The following is a 20,371-nucleotide window of genomic DNA, read 5'->3' on the forward strand; positions in this document are numbered from 1 at the left end:
TTATTGGTGTGGGAATTGTGCTAGGTGCTGGGAATACAGTGGGGAGTAGGATGGAAACATTAGTTTCCTAGTTTCAGGGAGCTTAAATTTTATTGGGGAAAATGGATATTAGCACAAAATAAAACGAAACCAAAAAATAAAAAAACTTTTTAAAAGGAAGGCTCTAATATTCAGTATCTATTTCTCTTTCTCTTTGAGCAGTAGATTCTTCTGTGAATTTATTTTTCCTCAATTTTGTTTATTTATAGGTATTATGACTTTTTTTTTATTTGACAGAGAGAGGCACAGTGAGAGAGGGAACACAAGCAGGGGGAGTGGGAGAGGGAGAAGCAGGCTTCCCGCTGAGCAGGGCGCCCGACGCGGGGCTGGATCCCAGGACCCCGGGATCATGTCCTTGAGCCAAAGGCAGACGCTTAATGACTGAGCCACCCAGGCACCCCTGTATTATGACTTTAAAGAAGGATTGGAAAAGAAAAAATTCACCCGTCATCCTACCAACATCATTCCCTTAATACTACAGTTAATCCATTTTTCAGCAATCAAGTTGTCTGTGACACCCCCACTCCTTCCCAGCCCAGAGGGTCTTTGTTACTTGAGTTTTCTTTCTGTCATTCCCAAACTTTAAGGGTGGCATCTACTGTCTCACACATCAACCTCCCGATCTAGCAGTGGGGTCAAAATTGTTAATGTACAGGGTGGCTGGGGAAACTGGGAAGGTTGATTGGGGTGGTACCTTGGAATTTATTTTGTTTTGGATCATATGTAATATTAACAGGGAGCTGGAGCTGATTTAAATAGCTTCATGATAAGGGGAACTCTGGGGGGGGGGGGGGGGGGGGGGGGGGGGGGGGGGGGAGGGCGGTTCATTCCCTAACATGGCTGGCTCAGTAAAAGCTGTCTCACTGAAGACATTCACGACTCCTCATAGCTCTTTTGAACTTTGGGACAGGGCACTACAGGACCAGCAGAGGGCGTATTTGTATTGACCAAAACCTGAGGTCCTACGTTGGTGTAATTTCACCATATTGATTAGAATTGAAGCTCTGCCAGTTCTGGGAGGTGGATGGTAGAAAAGAGCTCCCCACCCCACTCTAGTATAATAACCTGATATTTGGGAAGTACTGGAATAAACTAAGGCAGTACTTTAATAGTGTATAACTTTTAACTGCTTTTAAAAAATCTGTAAAGTATTTTAAGAATGCAGAGTACAGAAAAGAAATACTGTATAATGAGCACCCATGTACTTACCACCCAGCTTTGTGAATCTTAACATTTTGCCATATCTGATTCACATTTTTTTCTAAAGAAATAAAACATTTCAGATACAGTCTAAGACTTCATTGTATCACATACAATCCCATTTCTCTTATTCTCTCTCCAGTGGTAACCACTCTCTTAAATTTGGTGTTTGTCAATTGAACACACTACCCCAAAACACAGCACCTTCGCATATTAAATATTTCAAGCTGAAGGAATTTGAGGAACAGCACGTGAAGGAAGGATTCTCTGACCACCGCACCCTTCTCCCCTGAAGCAGGTAATAAGACCCTCATTGGGGTGCCTGGGTGGCTCAGTTGGTTAAGCGTCTGCCTTACGCTCAGGTCATGATCTCAGGGTCCTAGGATCGAGCCCCATATTGGGCTCTCTGCTCAGCAGCAAGTCTGCTTCTCTCTCTCCCTTTGCCCCTCCCCCCTTGTGCCCTCTCTCTCAAATAAATAAAATCTTTAAAAAAAAACCCCTCATTTGAGAGGTGCCCCCCACCCCCCCGGGAAAGACGCATCCTTGTCTCTGAAGACGGAGAAACTTCAAGAGGAATCCAAACAAACAGGACTTATTAAGTTTCTCCCAATTTATTACCCTTAACTCATTCCCTTTAAGTCCTATTATACTTGCCCACAACTTTCCACTCTTCATCAAACCTAGTATAAAAATACTCAGGTTTGGGTGTGCCTGGGTGGCTCAGTCGGTGGAGTGTGCAACTCTTGATCTCGGGGTTGTGTGTTTGAGCCCCATGTTGGGTGTAGGGATTATTTAAAAATAAAAAATATTTAAAACAAACACTCAGACTTAACCATTTCTTTGGGTCCTCACTTTTTTTTTTTTTAAAGATTTTATTTATTTATTTGAGAGACAGAGTTAGTGAGAGAGAGAGCACATGAGCAGGGGCAGAGGAAGAGGGAGAAGTAGGCTCCCTTGCTGAGCAGAAAGCCCAACATGGGGCTCCATCCCAGGACCCTGGGATCATGACCTGAGCCGAAGGCAGATGCTTAACCAACTGAGCCACCCAGGTGCCCCGGATCCTCACTTTCTTATGAAGACTCCTGTGTCACATAAAAATTTATGTTAAATATATTTGTGTGCTTTTTTTCTCTTAAATTTCTCTGTGTCAGTTTAATTTTTAGGTCCAGCCAGGGACCCTAGGAGGGCCAAGGAAAAGTTTTTCTTCTACAGTGTCCTCAGGCATATGTTTATATCTTCGCCATGTATAAATGCACTTATAAACAATGTATACTATTTCACACATTAAATCTTTATATCAGTAGCATCATTTATATAACTTTTGCAACTTATTTATTTTGCTTAACATTTTGTTTTTGTGATTAATTCATGATAATACACATAGTTTCCCTTCATTTATTTTAAGCTACTGACACTATTCCATTGTATAAACATACCATAATTTATTTACCCGTTTTGCTGCTGATGGCTGTTTTGATTATTTCCAATTTTTTTGTGATTACAAACAATGCTGCAATGAACCTTCTTGAGTAAGTCACTTTTCATACATGAAAGAGTTTCTCTAAGGTATACATGGGAATAAAATTGTTGAGTTGCAAGGTATATGCATCTTCAATTTATTGGATATTTCCAAATTGCTCTGAATTTCTAAAACTCCATATCCTCATCAACAATGGGTGTTTGCGTAGGGCGCCTGGGTGGCTCAGTCATTGGGCATCTGCCTTCGGCTCAGGTCATGATCCCAGCGTCCTGGGATCGAGCCCCACATCGGGCTCCCTGCTCCACAGGAAGCCTGCTTCTCCCTCTCCCGCTCCCCCTGCTTGTGTTCCTGCTCTCGCTATCTCGCTCTCTGTCAAATAAATAAAATCTTTAAAAAAAACAAACAATGGGTGTTTGCGGGGACTTTTAAATTTTGGCTAATCTGATATATATCTGATATATATATGAAATGATATCTTTTTTTTAGTTTGAATTTTCCTGATTAGCAGCAAAGTTGACTTTTTTTACATGGCCACTTACTTAGGCTTCCTCTTCTGTTAATTGCCTGTTCATATCTTTTAGCCATTTTTTACTTGGGTTGATTGTCTTTTCCTTCTCTATTTGTAGCAGTTCTTGCTGCATTTTGATATTAATACTTTGTTGGTTTTATGCACTACAGATATTGTCTTCTAGTCAAAGATTTGTCTTTTTTTTTTTTTAAGATTTTATTTATTTATTTATTTATTTATTTTGGTAATCTCTACACCCAACATGGGGCTCAAACTCACAACCCCGAGATCAAGAGTTACATGCTTTACTGACTGAGCCAGCCAGGCACCCCTGTGATGTGCCTTTTAACTTTGTTTTTGCTGTCTTGTCAAAAACTTTAAATTTTAATATGCCCAGAGTTGTCAATAATTTTCTTTATGGTTTATGTTTTGAATCATGGGTAGGAAATTTTTTCCTTTCTCAAATTCATAAAGATATTCTTCTATATTTTCTTCCAAAAAAGTTTAAAACTTTTGCTTTTTCAGGGGGGTTGGCTCAGTCAGAAGAGCATGAGACTCTTGATCTTGGGGTTGTGAGTTCGAGCAGCACGCTGGGTACAGAGATTACTTAAAAATAAAATCTTAAAAAACATTTTTTTTACTTTTTCAAAAAATACGTCTGATATTTTGTGAGGTAAAGATTTAAAAATTGGATAACCAGTTATCTCAAAATTATATACTGAAAAATAGATCATTCTTTATACTTTTGCCATATATTGTTTCCATACATGGGTGCATTTATTTCTGGATTCTCTATTCTCTTCTGTCTGTCCCTAAGCCAATATCATATGGCCTTCAAGTGATTTTTGATATTTAATATTTTTGATGTTTTAGTATTTGGCCTCTTTGTTTTTCTTCAAAATTTTATTATTTTAGGCCCCTTTATGAATTTTGGGATCAACTTACCATGTTGTACCAAAAACCCAACTGGGAATTTAAAAAAACCGTAGTTGCACTGAATTTGTAGATTAGGGAAAATTGTCACTTTCCTATTTGTGAACATTATATACAGCATTATATAGAACATTATATTTATTTTGGTCTATTTTCATTTAATTTAACAAAATTTTATAATTTCTTCAAGAAAGTCTCACATATCTTTTTTACATTTATTTGTAAGGTATATATACATCTATACATATATATGTTACATTTAAAAATTACATTTATCCTGCCTTCCTGTATAAACTGTACCAGTGGATAAGCAGTAGAAGAGGAAAGTTCTTTTGTTTCCTTTGGTAGGAGTTTTCCAAGTTATGAGTGGAGAAAGAACAACAGAATTTCAGATTTTAATGAACAGATCTGTAGCTGCTGGCCTCGCAAAGAGAACAAGTGAACATTATGTGTCCTGATGGAAGAATACAATGCCTTCCAGAAAACAGTCTTGCTAAAAGGAAAAACCAAACCTGAATCTGACCAGGTCTCTAGATCCTAGTACTAATTTTTATTATGGGGAATATAGAAGACAGAGAAACACATAAAACTACACCATGAGGAAGCAAGAGCAAAATCTAGATTGTGGGAAACTCTATAGGACAAGTGACTCAATTTCCTAAAAATAAACGAACAGAGGGTAAAAAAAAAAAAAAAAAAAAGAAATGGAGGGGAGCCTATAAATTAAAGGAGACGTGAAGGCCACAACAACCAATTGCAAACAAACAAACTCTAAAACAATTAAAATAAATTATGAGACAATTACAGCATTGAAAAATGGAATATTCAATTATATTAAAGAATAGTTCTAATTTTTAGGTGCAGTGGTGGTATTACAGTTATGTCAAAAGTGTCTTTTCTTGGGGCGCCTGGGTGGCTCAGTCAGTTAAGCGTCTGCCTTCGGCTCAGGTCATTTCAGGGTCCTGGGATCGAGTCCCACATCGGGCTTCCTGCTTCTCCCTCTCCCTCTGTCTACCACTCTGCCTACTTGTGCTCTTTCTGTGTCAAATAAATAAATAAATAAAATCTTAAAAAAAAAAAAGTGTGTTTTCTTGTTTTTTAGAGATATATATACTCATGTGTATAGGTAAAATGACATGAGCCTGGAAAATTTGTTTCAAAATAATACAGAAGGGAGGAGTTGGGGATGTGGAATTCTTGTGCTGTTCTGTTTATCTTTGTGTATGTTTGGGGTTTTCCATAATAACAATGATCTTAAAATTGCATTATAAATTGTGCTTTATGTTTTGACACACTATTGTTTCTCCACAAATGATTTTTATGTGTTGATCTATATTTAGTAATCTTGCTGAATTTTTGTTTGTCTTTTAATAACTTGTCTGTAGAGGCCCTCAGATTTTCCATATAAGTAATACTATTGTCTGGGAATAATGACAGTGTCATTTCCTCCTTTCTGTCCTTTGGTTTCCCTACCGTGCTACCACAATGTTGAAATAGAAGCAATGACAGAGGGCGTCCTTATCCTAGTTCTTTCTCTCAAGAGAATGCTTTTAAAGTTCTACCATTAAAGTGTGATGTTTACTGTAAGTTTTTGGTAGCACTCTTTATTAAAATCAGTAAGTCTTCCTCTGTTCCCATTTTAGTAATTTTAAATCATGAATGGGTGAATGTCATAAATTTATTTTTCCTTTTGTATCTATTGAGATGACCCTAAGGTTTTTCTCCTTTAACCTCTTGATGTGAATTACATAAACAGACATTCCCATATTAGACTATCTTTGAATTCCTGGGATAAACTGAATTCAGTCATGAATTCAGTACACACACACACACATATACATATATATATACACACACACCATATATCATAAAATACTATATATTTAAATATAAGCTTAAGGACTTGATTGGCTAATATTTTACTTAGGAATTTTGCATCTTTGACATAAGTGAGATTAGATTGGTCTGAAAATTTCCTTTCTTATGTTGTCCTTGTTTCTAGTTTCCTTTTTTTTTTTTTTAAAGATTTTATTTCTTTATTTGAGAGAGAGAATGAGACAGAGAGAGAGAGCATGAGAGGGGAGAGGATCAGAGGGAGAAGCAGACTCCCTACTGAGCAGGGAGTCTGATGCGGGACTTGATCCCGGGACTCCAGGATCATGACCTGAGCCGAAGGCAGTCGCTTAACCAACTGAGCCACCCAGGCGCCCCTCCTTGTCTCTAGTTTCAACTGCTTTCTGGTTTTGATGAATTTGGGTCTCAAGTCAGATAGAAGCTTTACTTCCTGGAAGGTGAAGAGAATTTTCAGGATCAAGGGGCAACAGCTGTATTCTGGAATTCTGGGGACTTCCCTGGGGTTTCCATTCTGGGTTAAGTGGAATGAGCCAGAAACATTCTTAAGGACGGACCACTTCCTACCATGAAGGAGGACTTTGAAATACTTTCCAGAAGCAAAAAATAAAGCAGTAACAGAGAGAGTAGGTCAACCAGGCTGCTAAGAACTTGCAGGTTATTCTGAGCCCAGTACTGGGGCTCTAGACCGCAGAGCCTGGCCGGGTACGGAGACTGCGTAGGCCTCACAGGGAGCAAATCAGGGAGAAAGGAGCCCCGACTGACACCAAGTGGCAGCCCTCTGCAGGGAGTACCACTTTCCAGGCTGTAGAATCTGGGCAGTGGCACTGTCCCAACTCCTGGGCACACACTTCTGATCTATTTGTTCTACGGCTTTAAGAGAAATTTTTGCAACACTGGCTACTCCTCACTTTTTTGCCCAGGCTGGGGAGTCATTATATTTGCTCCCTCTGGAGCTATTTATTGCTGGAGTCAGGAACTGCCCCTGAGGAAAGGCCTTCAAACCTCGCCTATAGCTACTGGGCCAGTGGGAACTGGGCGTCTACAAGGCAGCAGTGGGCCCAGCACTGATGTTTTCTCTCCTGTCCTCAGGGTGAGGAAATGTAGAGCCAGCTCCCACCCTGTAGAGAAGGGTAATGGCAAAAGGGGATGGCAGAGAGAAGGAACGGGGACAGAGCTGTCCTACCCCTTGCCTGCCAGCTTGGATGTTTCCATGAGAGAGAAATAAACCTTCCATCTTATTTGAAGTCACTTTATCTTGGTCTTTGTTAGAATGCTTGTATCAATATCCTAACTACTACACATCCATCTCTTGAATGAAGCTCTGAGCCTTTTATCCTGGTAGAATAGAAATGGCTCACTGGTTTCTAAGGGTTTCTATAAGACCTGCCTTTTGTCTCCCTCCCCCCACCATTGTTTTAGGCTACTCATTAGGGACCCCCTGCACCTCATGCAGGGCTCTCCAAACCTCCAACTCCTCCTAAGAATATCTAAAGTTCTGCCACATTCTAAGGGGTTACATCACTATTGCTCCATAACCCTTCACAGAATGCAGAGGCCGGTAACACTGCTTCGTTCAGACTGGCTCTGCTGCCCACGCTTGGCCTTAAGTAAAAAAAGGACTTACACAGAGGACTCACTTAATCAATCCCCAAGATCAAGCCCCCCTGTCACTGAGACTGATCTAGAAAGTAATCATCATGTTACCAACTTAGAACCGGTCTCTGCCGACAAGGTACAACTTATGGCTACTAAATTAAGGTTTTTAAGAAATAGACAAACAGCTAGCTTTTAGTGAGCAGGTACTGTATGCCAGGTACTCGTATACATTACACGGATTAGCTCCTTTATCTCTCAGTCACCTCATGAGATAAGGAGTATTAATACCTCCATTTTACAGATGAAGAAAAAGATGCCCAGAGTTTAGTAGCATACTCAAGGGCATGCAGTTAGTAAGTGGGGAAACCAGGACCCGAACCCAGAGAATCAGACTTGCTCTCAGTGCTCTTGATCACTGTGATTCTGCCTAGACAGTACCCTCCACTCCTTCCACTCCCATTAATTTCAAAAGAACAGATGAAATCGAGTCGCTGCTAAATTTAGATAAATAAATTCCAGAAGCAAGGCCCAGGGCAGTGATTCTCAAAGTGTGGTCCCTGTGCCACTAGTCTTAGCATCACCAGCAACCTTACTAAAATTGTAAGTTCTATGACCTCAACCCAGATCTAATCAGAAACCCTGGGGACAGACTCTCAGGTGGTTCTAATGCACACTGAAGCTTGAAACTGCTGGCCTAGGAAAGAAACACGAATTGAATTTTTATTCTTTCTTTGGGCCGTGGGGGTAGGGAAAAGAGGTGGAAAGGAAAGTTTTGTACTTAACACGAGCAATTTTCCAAACCCTCTTTGATTTGTCTGGTGAAAACCTGCATGCAGTAATCTCACCGAGTCTGAGACTCAGGGTGTTCTCAGGGGAGATAGCACTGGCTCACTGCTCATAACTTAAATATGAAGATCACTACTTCATTTAGTGTAGGAAAAAAAATTCTGGCAATTGGATGTAAGACCTATGAGGGGAAGAGCGATTCTTAAATAGTTAAAAAAAAAAATTCCTTGGCATGCCGTCTTGTTTTCCTTCAAAGATTTGAAATCCTTTTTAAACATTAGCATTTATCATTCAAGACAGGCAAATGCCTTCTTTAATTTTCTGCAGTGATATTTCACTGCATTAAAGACTGTCTGGATAACCTTTATGGAACTCAGCCGGAGCCCGTCCCTCTGTCATGAGACAGGAAATCTGTTTCAACTGACTTGGTCATTGCTTAGATTTGGCCATGTTCTGCACTGCCTAAAACCTCCACTGCACTTGGCCAGGATCTTGGAGGCTCATCAGTGTTCACATTCTGCATATGTGACTTATGATATGAAAGGTCTGAAGACTGGAGCATGTTTCCTTGGCTACTGTCACTCAGCTTTGAAAATGGAGGGGGTGGGAGACTTATTTTAGCAAAAGCTCTGCTTAAAAGCTTGACCAAACCCAGAAATTGGACTATCATAATATTTTATTGTCTGATATGCAGAAGCAATGAAATCTTTTAAAAATTTTTTTTAAAGAGGGAGAGAACATGCAAGCTGGGGTGGGGGGGGCAGAGGGAGAAGGAGAGAGAGAGAATCTCAGGCAGGCTCCACACCCAGCACAGAACCCTATGCGGGGCTTGATCCTATGACCCTGAGATCATGACCCAAGCCAAAATCAAGAGTCCTATGCTCAACCGACAGAGCCACCCAGGTGCCCCAGCAATGAAGTCTTTCAAAATGAGTATAAAAGTTATTTTTGTCTAGAATGTCAACTGAAAGAAATAGTAAAATATGTAAACAGAAAAATACCAAGTTTAGGGTGAAATCCCAAATCCATGACTTCGCACATTTATCTCTAGTGAGCTCTCACAATCTCCCTCACCTCATGGGTTCTAGAGGAGATAGGAAGAGTCCTGGTGTCATTTCACAGGTTGATAAACTGTGACCGTGAGAGGGTAGACATTTAATCATTATGATATCCAAGTCAAGACTAATATTTGTGAAAGGGCTACTATCTATGAATTACTTCGTTTATTTCTCATGCAACCTTATGAGGGGAGTACTGTTTTCAGCCTCAGTTAAGGACACTGAGGCACAGAGGGGTTAAGGCAGAGGTAGTCCAACTGCAGAGCCCATGTTCTCCACTCAGCTGCCCAGAGCTGCTGTTACTAGCCTACATAGAGTACCTTATGTGAACCAAGCAAGGCACCCCAGGAGAAGGGCCGAGTAGGAAAAGGAGCCCCCACTGCGTGGAGACCCCCAGTCCTGAGGTGCTTGGTTTTGGGAGCAGAGCACAGGCCCCTATTTGCTCCCTCTGCTGGATGCCTTTGTACAGCAAACAACAAACAATTCTTTCTGGCCGGCACTGTGTCCACCCCTTGGGAACACAAGAGTCTCTCACATATCAGTTTCCACACCTGCAAGATGCAATGAGGATAAAGAACAGTCCTGCTGCCTGGGTCTACCCAACTGCAGCATCAGGCAGATGCACAGGTGCCCTCAGGGAAGAGATTAGAGTCTAGCTCAGAGTCTGGGAATATGAACTGTGCCAAAAAGCCCAGTTCTGGGCCCAATATTTCCAGAATCATCATTATTAAATGCAGCATCATTTTTGGAGGAAGCCACACTCGAACAGCTCTGGCCACTCAGGGTGGTGGGGCAACAAGTTCTGGGTCTCTAAAGACACTGGTCGCCCCCTCTGTTGGAATATTAACCCTCTAGGCAGGGAACCTCAGCTCCTGCACCTGCATATCGGAGCCCGTGTGCAAGCAGGAGGAACAGAGAAGTGGAGGTGCTTATATAGCCTTTTCATGATGCCCCAGAGTCTCCACTCTCTTCCATTAATCTGCGGCCTCTGGCAGGAAAGAAATCTTTCAGTAAGTCCAAGGATATAAAAGTACGTTATCATCAATTGGTTGGTGATGCACTAAGAACCATCAGCATCTGAACTCAGCACTTTGGCATGTTTTCTGACTTCTGGCCCTGAGAGGAAATGGAAGGGTCATTCTGCATTAACATCTTTGAACCAGTGCAAACCTCATCAGACAAGTATTGTGATAAGATTTAAAAACCAACCCAGCTGTCTCTACCTTGGGTGTCTTGATGATTTTCTCCAAGGGGTCCTTCTGGTTCTTCATGATCATCCAGTTCATCTCCATTTTCCTATGAGGTTAATACATAATAAAAAAAAATACGTAAGATAAAATAAAGGTGAACACTCCTGTGGTCCATGCCCTTTGGTAAAAGGAAACCCAGTTTTCTTAGTTGTTTCTTCTCCTTCTTTGTCAGCTTATTTTAACTTTCAGTGTCCAAGAAGTCTAGTACTGGTGTGAAGAGCCCTAAAGAGCCGGGTGGGCTTAGCGGTGGTGTTGAGCACTGGTGGGGTCTCAGTTGTACTTCTCTTGGGGGGGGCTGACCCATTCATGTGTACAGTGCTCCATGCCTGGCATTAACTGGGAGTGGGAAGAAGAATGCCACAGGCCAGCCAACTCACAAAGGAAGCAAGGTACCTCCAGGGACTTGATGGATGACTGGGGTGATGAGAGCAGACACTGAAAGAATGGGAAGGGTGGGATGAATCAGAATCCAAAGGCCTTGAAGGTAGATTAAGGTCTTTGGTCTTTATCTTGAGAACACATGGAAGGTACTGAGGGTCAGATTGACCTTTTGTCGAGTTTCCAGGATTACCACGGATTGGGTTTCTTATCACATCTAATCCCCTCTTCCTTCTTTCTCCCAGTCATACAAACTGCGTGCCATCCACCATCTAGAAATCTCCGTAACAGCGGTTCTCAACCCTGGCTGCAAAGTTAGAATTATTTGCGGAGCTTTAAAAAATATGATTTCCAGTCCTGACCTCCACAGCATAAAATCAGACTTTCTGGAACTAGGGCAATTTTAAGGCTTCTTGGTTGATTCCAATATGTACCGGGATTGACAGTCACTGTTCTTCTCTAGACCGACCATTAATAGAAGAGCAGTTTTTGGTAGCCAAGGTGATGTGGCAGGTAGAGTCAATGACTTAAGTAAAGCCTCATGTGTCTGATGAAGCCAGCTCTTGGCCTTTGTCCCTTGGATCTCTGCTGAATCCACATCTTCATTTCAGCTACAGAGAAGGAACTGGATATGGAGAGCCCTGGAAGTCTCTCCTAGGACCAAAGTTCCTCAATCTTTAGTGACAATCAGTTTTTCCACTTTGTTATCAAATGCCCAAGCTGCTTTGGGAAGAGACAATTAATTATCTGCTAATTTGTTTGACATTCTCTTCTTACTCTATAGCTTTTTACCCTGCGTGTTTCTCATTTGTCGGCTTCGTGTTTGTAGCCAATGAGATAGTCTGACATAAAAGAGCTGGAGCTAGGGCTGGCTCAGTTGGAAGAGCATGTGACTCTTGATCTCAGGTATGTGAGTTTGAGCCATACATTGGGCATAGAGATTATGTAAACAAACAAACAAACAAATAAACAAATGAATCTGTAAAAAAAAAATAGAGCTAGGGCAGGTAAATAATTTTCTTTTTTTTTTTGCTTTTTAAGTTTTTATTTATTTATTTTTTAAGGTTTTTTTTTTTTTTTTTTTTTTTTAGTAATCTCTATACCTAATGTGGACCTCAAACTTATGACTCTGGGATCAAGAGTCATATCATACTCTTCCAAATGAGTCAGCCAGGTGTCCCCTAAATTTTTATTTTAATTCCAGTTCATTAACATACAGTGTTATATTAGTTTTAGGTGTACAAAAAAATAGGGAATGCTTCATGAATTTGTGTGTCATCCTTATTCAGGGACTGTGCTAATCTTCTCTGTATCATTCCAATTTTAGTAAATGTGCTGCCGAAGTGAGCACAGTAATTTTCTTTCTTTTGCATTTCTCATTTTGGAGACAAAGTGGATTTAGCCTTGGTACAGTAAAAAAATTCATCCCTAAATAAATGGAAAGGTTTTTTGAAAAATTACAACAGGAAAACCTACCTCAGTCTCTGTAAACTGCTAAGTTATGAGAGTAGAAAAGAGATAAACTAAAAGACAAATTCCTGTTTATAAGTCCTTTTAATCTAACAGGAAACTAGATTAAAAGGAAGAAACAAGCTTGCTCCTTTGGAAGAATTTCAAAGACAAGAAGGATAAACCTTCAGTCTTAACAATATGTAGCTATGAGCCTTCAGTGGCAAGAAATATTTTCATTTCGCAGATGGGGAGATGGAGGCAGAGAGAGTCAGGACTTTTAAAGAACCTTCTGGTGGGTCCCTGTTAGAAAAAGAAGTAGTCTGAATTTGAAATTCTGTCTGTTGCTAGAAAACTATAAAAAAAACCCATCATGTTTAAATATATGAACACACGTGAGAAGTGACTTATACCTAAGGCCATTCACTGCAACAGATTTGAAACCACCTAAAAGTGCTACCATTTGAGGACTAGTCAAATAAATTATGGTAATTCACACAATGGAATATTACACAACCATGAAAAGCATCTCTTTATGAATTAACATAGAAAGAACTCCAAGCTCTATTAAGTAAAAAGATGTAAGGCTCTGAACAATGTGTATGATATTACAGTGTGTATAAAATATGTCTGTGTATTCCTCTACATGTGCTGGCTTATATATGTGTACCACAGGTCAGGAAGGACACACAGGAAGCTAGCAACAGTGGAACCCGGGGGGAGGGGAGCTGAGAGACATACCGTTTCGTACTTAAATTTTCAAAGACTGAGTATATTTCAAATTCAAAATTTGAATTAAAAAACTAAAACTACTAACATAACATTGTATGCCAACTATACAGCAATAAAAAAAAAAAACTAAACCAGGAGCACCTGGGTGGCTCAGTCAGTTAAGCATCTGCCTTTGGCTCAGGTCATGATCTCAGGGTCCTGGGATCGAGCCCTGCGTCAGGCTCTTTGCTCAGTGGGGAGTCTGCTTCTCCCTCTGCCTCTGTGCTCTCTCTCCCTCTCAAATAAATAAATAAAATCTTAAAAAAAAAAAAACCTAAACCAAATAAAATGCAATTTGTCATTTTTAGTATGAATTACAAATGCAATGACTAAACCGTGATTGAAGCACATAATAACACTTGGTGAGTGAGCGAAACAAACTAAGGACTGAAAATTCGATCCCAGCTTGGTTATTCTGGCCAAGTCATTTGCTCTTCATCTGTTCCTTCAGCCCATGAACACTGATGGAGTGTTGTGTGCCAGGTTGTGTGTTAGGCATTGGGAGCACAAAGCTGAAGGATCTATTTGTAAGCAGCTCACTGACTTGTGGAGAAACGACATAAAACTTCAGCATTGCAATGCTCTGATACATGTTGTGACAGATTATGACAGGTTTCTGCAGGACCTCACAGGAGGTGAAGCTAAATTAGTCTGGGGAAGGCTTGTTTACCACGGGACGTGGTGCTAAGTCTTGCAGAGAAGGGGGAGGTAGGGTAGTTTCCGGCAGAGGAAGCAGCCCGTGCTGGTCAGGGGGTGGTGTGGTGTGGCTGCTTTCGATATGGGCCAGATCTTGCGGGTTGCAGGATGGAGTTAAAAAAAAAAATGGATTTATTCTATCTCTCTATTTATAAAAGAAATACATCTTTGATGCCAGACTTTACCAGAAGGCCAATGGGGACATGGTAAGAAATTTCAAGCAAACCAGTGAGAGGACTGAGCTGTATTTAGAAAGAGCACTGGCAGCAGTGTGGTATTATAGGGCTGGGGGTGGGTGGGGATAGTAACAAACACTTTGTAAACACAAACTGCAGCACGGAAACCAGACCCAAGACAGTTGCCTGAGTGGCTGAGGTGCAGGTCCTGCAGTCAGGCTGCCTGGAGGCCTGACTCCCACACTTGATGCCTTACAGAGCATGCGACTTACTCAAACCCTGAGCCTCAGTTTCTTCAACGGACAGGGGCTGGGGCCGGTGACCTGCAGTTCTCATCTCTTGTTGGAGAATCTTCCACTAGTCTTGCCCACTACCCTCACGCACAGAGCCCCATCTGAGCTTGGTACTTTTAGGCCCACTGCAGGCTTTCATGAGGAGCTCCTGGAGGACGAAGGAGCGTGGGATGCAGGAGTCAGAGGTGGGGCTCCAGTGGGCCAGCAGCCAGCTACACGACCTGTCTCTGCACCTCACTCTCTCCATCTGTGAAATGGGAGTAAATACTGTACAGGCTTCTTCTTGAAAGACTTATTTAGGAAAATACATTTGGAAATTCTGTGTAACATGCCAAAATACATGCATCTAAAGGACTAATTTCAACAGCTTCTTAAAAACGGAAGAAAATCAGTATCTAGAGGCACCTGGGTGGCTCATTCGGTTAAGTGTCTGCCTTCAGCTTGGGTCGTGATCCCGGGGTTCTGGGATGGAGCCCCGCATTGGGCTCCTGCTCAGCAGGGGAGTCTGCTTCTCCCTCTCCTGCCTCTGCTTCCGCCCAACCCCCCCAACTAGTGCTTTCTCTCACTCTCTCAAAATAAATAAATAAATAAAATCTTAAAAAAAAAAAAAAGAAAATCAGTATCTTATTTAAGAGTTTCAACTTCAAGGTAGTACTTTTCTTGTGTATTATAGAGATCCTGCACGTTTTCTTTAATAAAGAAAATCGATTTATGAAAATCATCAGGTACCTTGTGTTATTAAGATTAAAATATATTATTAATTCTCTGCTCCTCTCCTAGGTTCTGAAGCCAAAGAAAAGATGTACAATTAAATTCTTCACAGGAACAGAGTAGACTGACCGCGTCAAGATCGGGTATTATGGGTTTTGTGGCTTTGAATCCTAGCGCCCTCTGCTGGCAGCCGCGTCACCAATCGTCAGCTCATTTTACCAGCCCGGTTTCCTCATCTGTACAGCAGACATCTCAGGAAGCGGGAGGGAAAATGAAATAAAGTTCTAATATGGGCCTGGTCCTAAGCAGGAATCAATGAATGTCTGTTCCTTTCTCCTTTATGAATTGAATCTTTTGTAGGTGTGAACATTCTTTGAAGATTATTATTTCATGTAACTCTTACCTCACTGTTGAGAGGCAGCTATGGAGGTCCCAGTGTTACTATTTTCATTTTACTAAAGAGGAAGCACAGACCCAGAAGCGTTACAAGGTCACTCATTTGGGGTCTGCAGTGAGGCTTTATGGCAGATGGTTGAAAACATGGGCTCTGGAGCTGGGCTGTCTTTATCTTGTTTCTGTCATTTACTAACTGTAGGACATTTAGGGAGTTACTTAGCCTCTCAATGCCTTAGTTTTCTCATCTGTAAAATGGGAAAATGTTACCTATTTCTTAGATTCGTTTTGTGAATTAAATGAGTTCTTGCATGTAAAATTTAGAACAAAGCCTGGCACAGAGTAAGTGCTCAGTCATGTCAGCAATTATGATTATTTGCCTCTCTTTCCATTCTCCTTTTCTGCCTCAATATTTTTTTTAAAGGTTTCTTTTTTTTTTTTTTTTAAGATTTTATTTATTTGACAGAGAGAGACACAGCGAGAGAGGGAACACAAGCAGGGGGAGTGGGAGAGGGAGAAGCAGGTTTCCCACCAAGCAGGGAGCCCGATGCGGGGCTCGATCCCAGGACCCTGGGATCATGACCTGAGCCGAAGGCAGACGCTTAATGACTGAGCCACCCAGCCGCCTCCTGCTTCAGTATTTTTATCTCCTACTCTCAAACCCTGAAATTTGCAGTGCTTCCTACATGCACCAGGAAAAATGAATGAAATGCCCTGTGGATATGCAGGACATGCATAAATGACATGTGCAGAATGAGCTGGTTTCTATAAAGCTCCAGATGCTGAGGACAGGACTTTCTCTGTTTGATTCACCATTCTTTTCTACACAGGCCCTGAGATTAGTCCTTTTCTTCAATACTTAAGGATTTCCTAAGAATCAAGGAGCTACCATGTCAAGAAGGGGAAGGTTTACTTAAGGAGAGCTTTTAACACTGAACATTCTCAAGAAAAGGTGTGATCTTTTGGGCAAGGACAGTCTGGGAGTGTGTGCTCTGTGGGTCCCCTGCAGAAGCAGGCTGAGTTACAGTTTCTGTGAGTCTTGGAAAGGGTTGACTGGAAATTGGGCCTTGGGAATGACAATGCCTTCCCCTCTGTAACACAGTGCCAATATTGCTGAACAGAAAGTGTAACTTAAAAGCACTATGGACACTAAATACACAAAAATAATTGTAAAATTCTACACTCTGAATTCTGCAGTTTCTAGATGCTCCATAAATATATTTATCTCATTTCCATAGTAATTATCACCTTTGAACATACTATACATGTTGCCTAGGGCAGGACAAGGATCCTGGTCTCTTTTGTTTGCTGATGTGTTCCAAATGCCCAGAAAGGTCCACATAGTAGGTAGCAGATGCTCACTATGGATTGAATGAGTGAGTAGTGATGATGTTGATGATAGCCCATCCCGGGAAGTACTAACCATAATTCTTTAGGCCCGAAGGGGAGAACTAAACTGATGCTACGAAAAAAAGGATAGTTTCATTAGTATAAGTATTTTGGACTAAATGGTGTTCCTCCAAAATTAATATATTGAAGTCCACCACCAGTACCTCAGAATGTGATTGGACTTGGAGACATGGTCTTTAAAAACTTAAAATGAGGTGGGCTCATCATTGGCATGGGCTCTAATCCAATGACTGGTGCCTCATAAGAAGAGGTAGGACTAGGACACAGACACACACAGAGGGAAGACCAGGTGAAGACACAGAGAGAAGACAGCCATCTACAAGCCAAGGAGAAAGGCCTCAGAAGAAACCAACCCTGCCAACACCTAGATCTCAGACTTCTGGCTTCCAGAATTGTGAGAAAATAAATTTGTTAAGCCACCCAGTCTGTGGTACCTTGTTTGGTGGCCCTAGCAAACTAATATAATAAGTAACGAATTAAAGCAATTATTTTGAATACTTGTAGCATCCCCCCCCCCGCCCCACCCCGTCCAGAATCATTCTCTCTTATTGTGGTTATAAGGACCCTCTTTTTTCTTTTTGAGATATTCCTCCCCTCTGCCCTTTTAGTCCCTGTGACTTCGGGCTGGGCCAATTAGTGTATTCTAATTTCCTTGCCACAGTGATTCATTTGGGCATGGGCATGTGACCCAAGTTTGGCCAATGAGATTCAGTTCCAGAATGATCTAGAAAAGAGAAGTCAGTGACCATCTTGTTACATGGGGAAAGAGCCTATCTAAGAGGAAACAGAGGAATGCAGAGCCCAGTCACGGAGTGAGATAGCTTGGGGACAAATACATGATTCTTCATTGAAGCCCCACACTGCAGAGCTGGGATTGGAGTAGCCCAGAGGAGATGTAACCTGAGAACTCTGGATTAGCTGAGGTTGGAAGGGTGACCCTCATGACCTCCCAAGTCTCTGACAGCTTACAGCATTAGATAGTGCCCCCATCACGAACCCTGCATGTATTTGGTTTCTTCTCTTCTGTTTCTGTCTTTCCTAGTCACTTTTTTAAAAAATAGATCTTATTTTTTAATATTTTTAATAGATTTTATTTATTTATTTATTTGCCAGAGAGAGAGAGAGAGAGAAAGCACAAGCTGGGGGAGTGGCAGGCAGAGGGAGAAGCAGGCTCCCAACCAAGCAGGGAGCCTGATGCAGAACTCGATCCCAGAATCCTGGGATCATGACTTGAGCCAAAGGCAGGCGCTTAACCTGACTGAGCCACCCAGGCGTCCCTCCTAGTCATTTCTTTTTCTTTTTTTTTTTAAAGATTTTATTTATTTATTTATTTGAGAGAGAGAGAGAAACAGCATGAGAGGGGAGAGGGTCAGAGGGAGAAGCAGGCTCCCCGCTGAGCTGGGAGCCTGATGTGGGACTCGATCTCAGCACTCCGGGATTATGACCCGAGCCGAAGGCAGTCGCTTAACCAACTGAGCCACCCAGGCGCCCCCTTCTAGTCATTTCTTATCAAGGGCCTGGGATGTTGCTCTCTAGGGTTGTACAAAGGATCAGAGATCCTTCCATGCCAAGCCTTGCTTGGTTCCTGATTAGTTTCTTCTACTCCCTGATCATTTATTCCCAGTTCATTCAGCTCTTGGGGTGGCAAAGAATGGGTAAGAAGAGGACCCTAAGCCAGAGGGCTGTTGGATTAGAAGGGGGCCAATTTATGGGGCCTTCAGTGAGCACCTTCCAGTGCCAGGCACTGTGTTAGATGTTGGGGCAGAAGAGACTACTGCAAAGGTGGACAAATGACATCCCCACCATAGGAACGCTGAGTACCCTTAACTAGATATGAAGCTGAGCTTAGGAGAATAATGAACTCTTAGAGAACAGAAAATAAGGTCAGACATCCAAAGAGGATATGCAGTTGACTTGTAAATAGTTACCAAGAATCAGTCTTCTCCGCTAATCAAAATACCAGCTCTACTCAGTTACGGTGATAAAAGAGTAACAATTATTTTAGCTACTGTCAAGATAAAATGAATTATATTTGCTTGTTTTATGAGGTAGTTCAAGGTTATCCTTTCTACTCTCTTTTCTCTGTCCCCCACCACCCAAACCAGACACCCAACTGATTTGTCCCCGATGGCTGGCTGTGATTACTGTCCTAATTTGTTCTTCCTTCATCTGCTACAAACTGCCTATTTTCTGTCCCTTCTGATAAAGCAGGAACTCTGAGGGACTTCTGAAGCTGTTTTTGCACCATGCAGAAATGTATTAACTGGAATGCCTGTGTATGTGTCTATAAAACCCCTCGCCTTCTCAGTGTGAGATCACCTTCAGGAACGGCGTCATGTCGATGTGCAGCTTGCGTGTGTAAAATTCTTTTCTGTTTGAACATATCAGCCCTTTATTTATACAACTTTGAGGCTCTCCTGTCTTCTGAGCTGCTGCCTCCAAGGACTGCTGGGCTCCCTGTGAAGAGAAGCAGAAAGCCCAACTTTCATAGGAATGATATACAGTGCAACAAGAGCTAGTCTAAATCCCCAAATATTTATAGAAAGTAATTTTTCATCGTTGGAACACTAGTCATAACACCTATTTTTACCATCGAAGACACAGGGGACCCAGATGTATAGAGGATAATCCAAGTCTGGTTATTAATTCATACCTGGGGTCAGTATAATGGGAAAGGGGAAAAAAGGACCTTCCTGTGTCCCACGATTGTAATCATTTTATTTAATCCTCACAACAACCCTGTTCTTGTTATTCCCATTTCACAGATGAGGAACCAGAGGCTCTGGGAGTTACTTAACGTAACTTGCCTAAAGCCATAACAGCTGGTAAATGGCAGAGCTGAAATCACCATCTGCCCCAGACTTGTTTTTTTAATGAGATCTTTTCAATACTTGTATGGCTTCCACAAACGGTTATCAAATCTACCTTGTAGATAAAGTTATAGCAAGATTCCAGTTTATTTGCAAGCTTAAAATGTATTTGATGTGTTAGGAGGAGTGATTTAAACGAATCTAGCAAGAGGGAAGGAAGAATGGGAGGCCCTGGGGCCTCTTCAATCTCTTGGGCCACACTCTCTCCTGTTACTACAACAAGCCAATGATGTCATGATTCAGAGCACAACAAAGTTTGATCTGGAGTTGTTTCCAGCCCATGCTCCATACTGCAAGCTGGGTGATCTTTCCAAGATGCAAAGTGGACCACACCGGTCTTCTCCTCTGCTGAAAACATTAAAAGGCCCTGGCCCTCAGCATGAAGGCCAACCCACTTAAAAGACCCTTCTTGCCTGGCCCTGGACCATCTCTCCTGCCTCATTCTGTCCTTCAGCAAATACTTATTGAGTGACTTTTCTATGCCCAGTAGAGCAGATATGACAGTGCAAGAGGCAGACAG

At 41.7% G+C, this 20,371-nt stretch overlaps 1 protein-coding gene and 1 non-coding gene across 2 annotated transcripts in view; both read right to left on the reverse strand.

The window, feature by feature from the left end:
• The window catches only part of KIAA2012 (KIAA2012 ortholog), a 100,975-nt gene that overhangs the window by 14,466 nt on the left and 66,138 nt on the right, over window positions 1-20,371 (reverse strand). Inside the window, exons 13-14 of the mRNA XM_032404538.1 lie at window positions 19,301-19,438; window positions 10,678-10,750 (exon numbers count right to left, since the gene is read on the reverse strand). Coding sequence (XP_032260429.1) covers window positions 10,678-10,750; window positions 19,301-19,438 — 211 coding nt within the window. The remainder of the gene's footprint in view (window positions 1-10,677; window positions 10,751-19,300; window positions 19,439-20,371) is intronic.
• On the reverse strand, window positions 12,327-12,433 carry LOC116637915. The gene has a single exon (XR_004300557.1). It is a non-coding gene; the product is annotated as a U6 spliceosomal RNA (small nuclear RNA).

This window comes from Phoca vitulina, unplaced genomic scaffold (genome assembly GCF_004348235.1).
Source record: "Phoca vitulina isolate PV1807 unplaced genomic scaffold, GSC_HSeal_1.0 scaffold1, whole genome shotgun sequence".
NCBI lineage: Eukaryota > Metazoa > Chordata > Mammalia > Carnivora > Phocidae > Phoca > Phoca vitulina.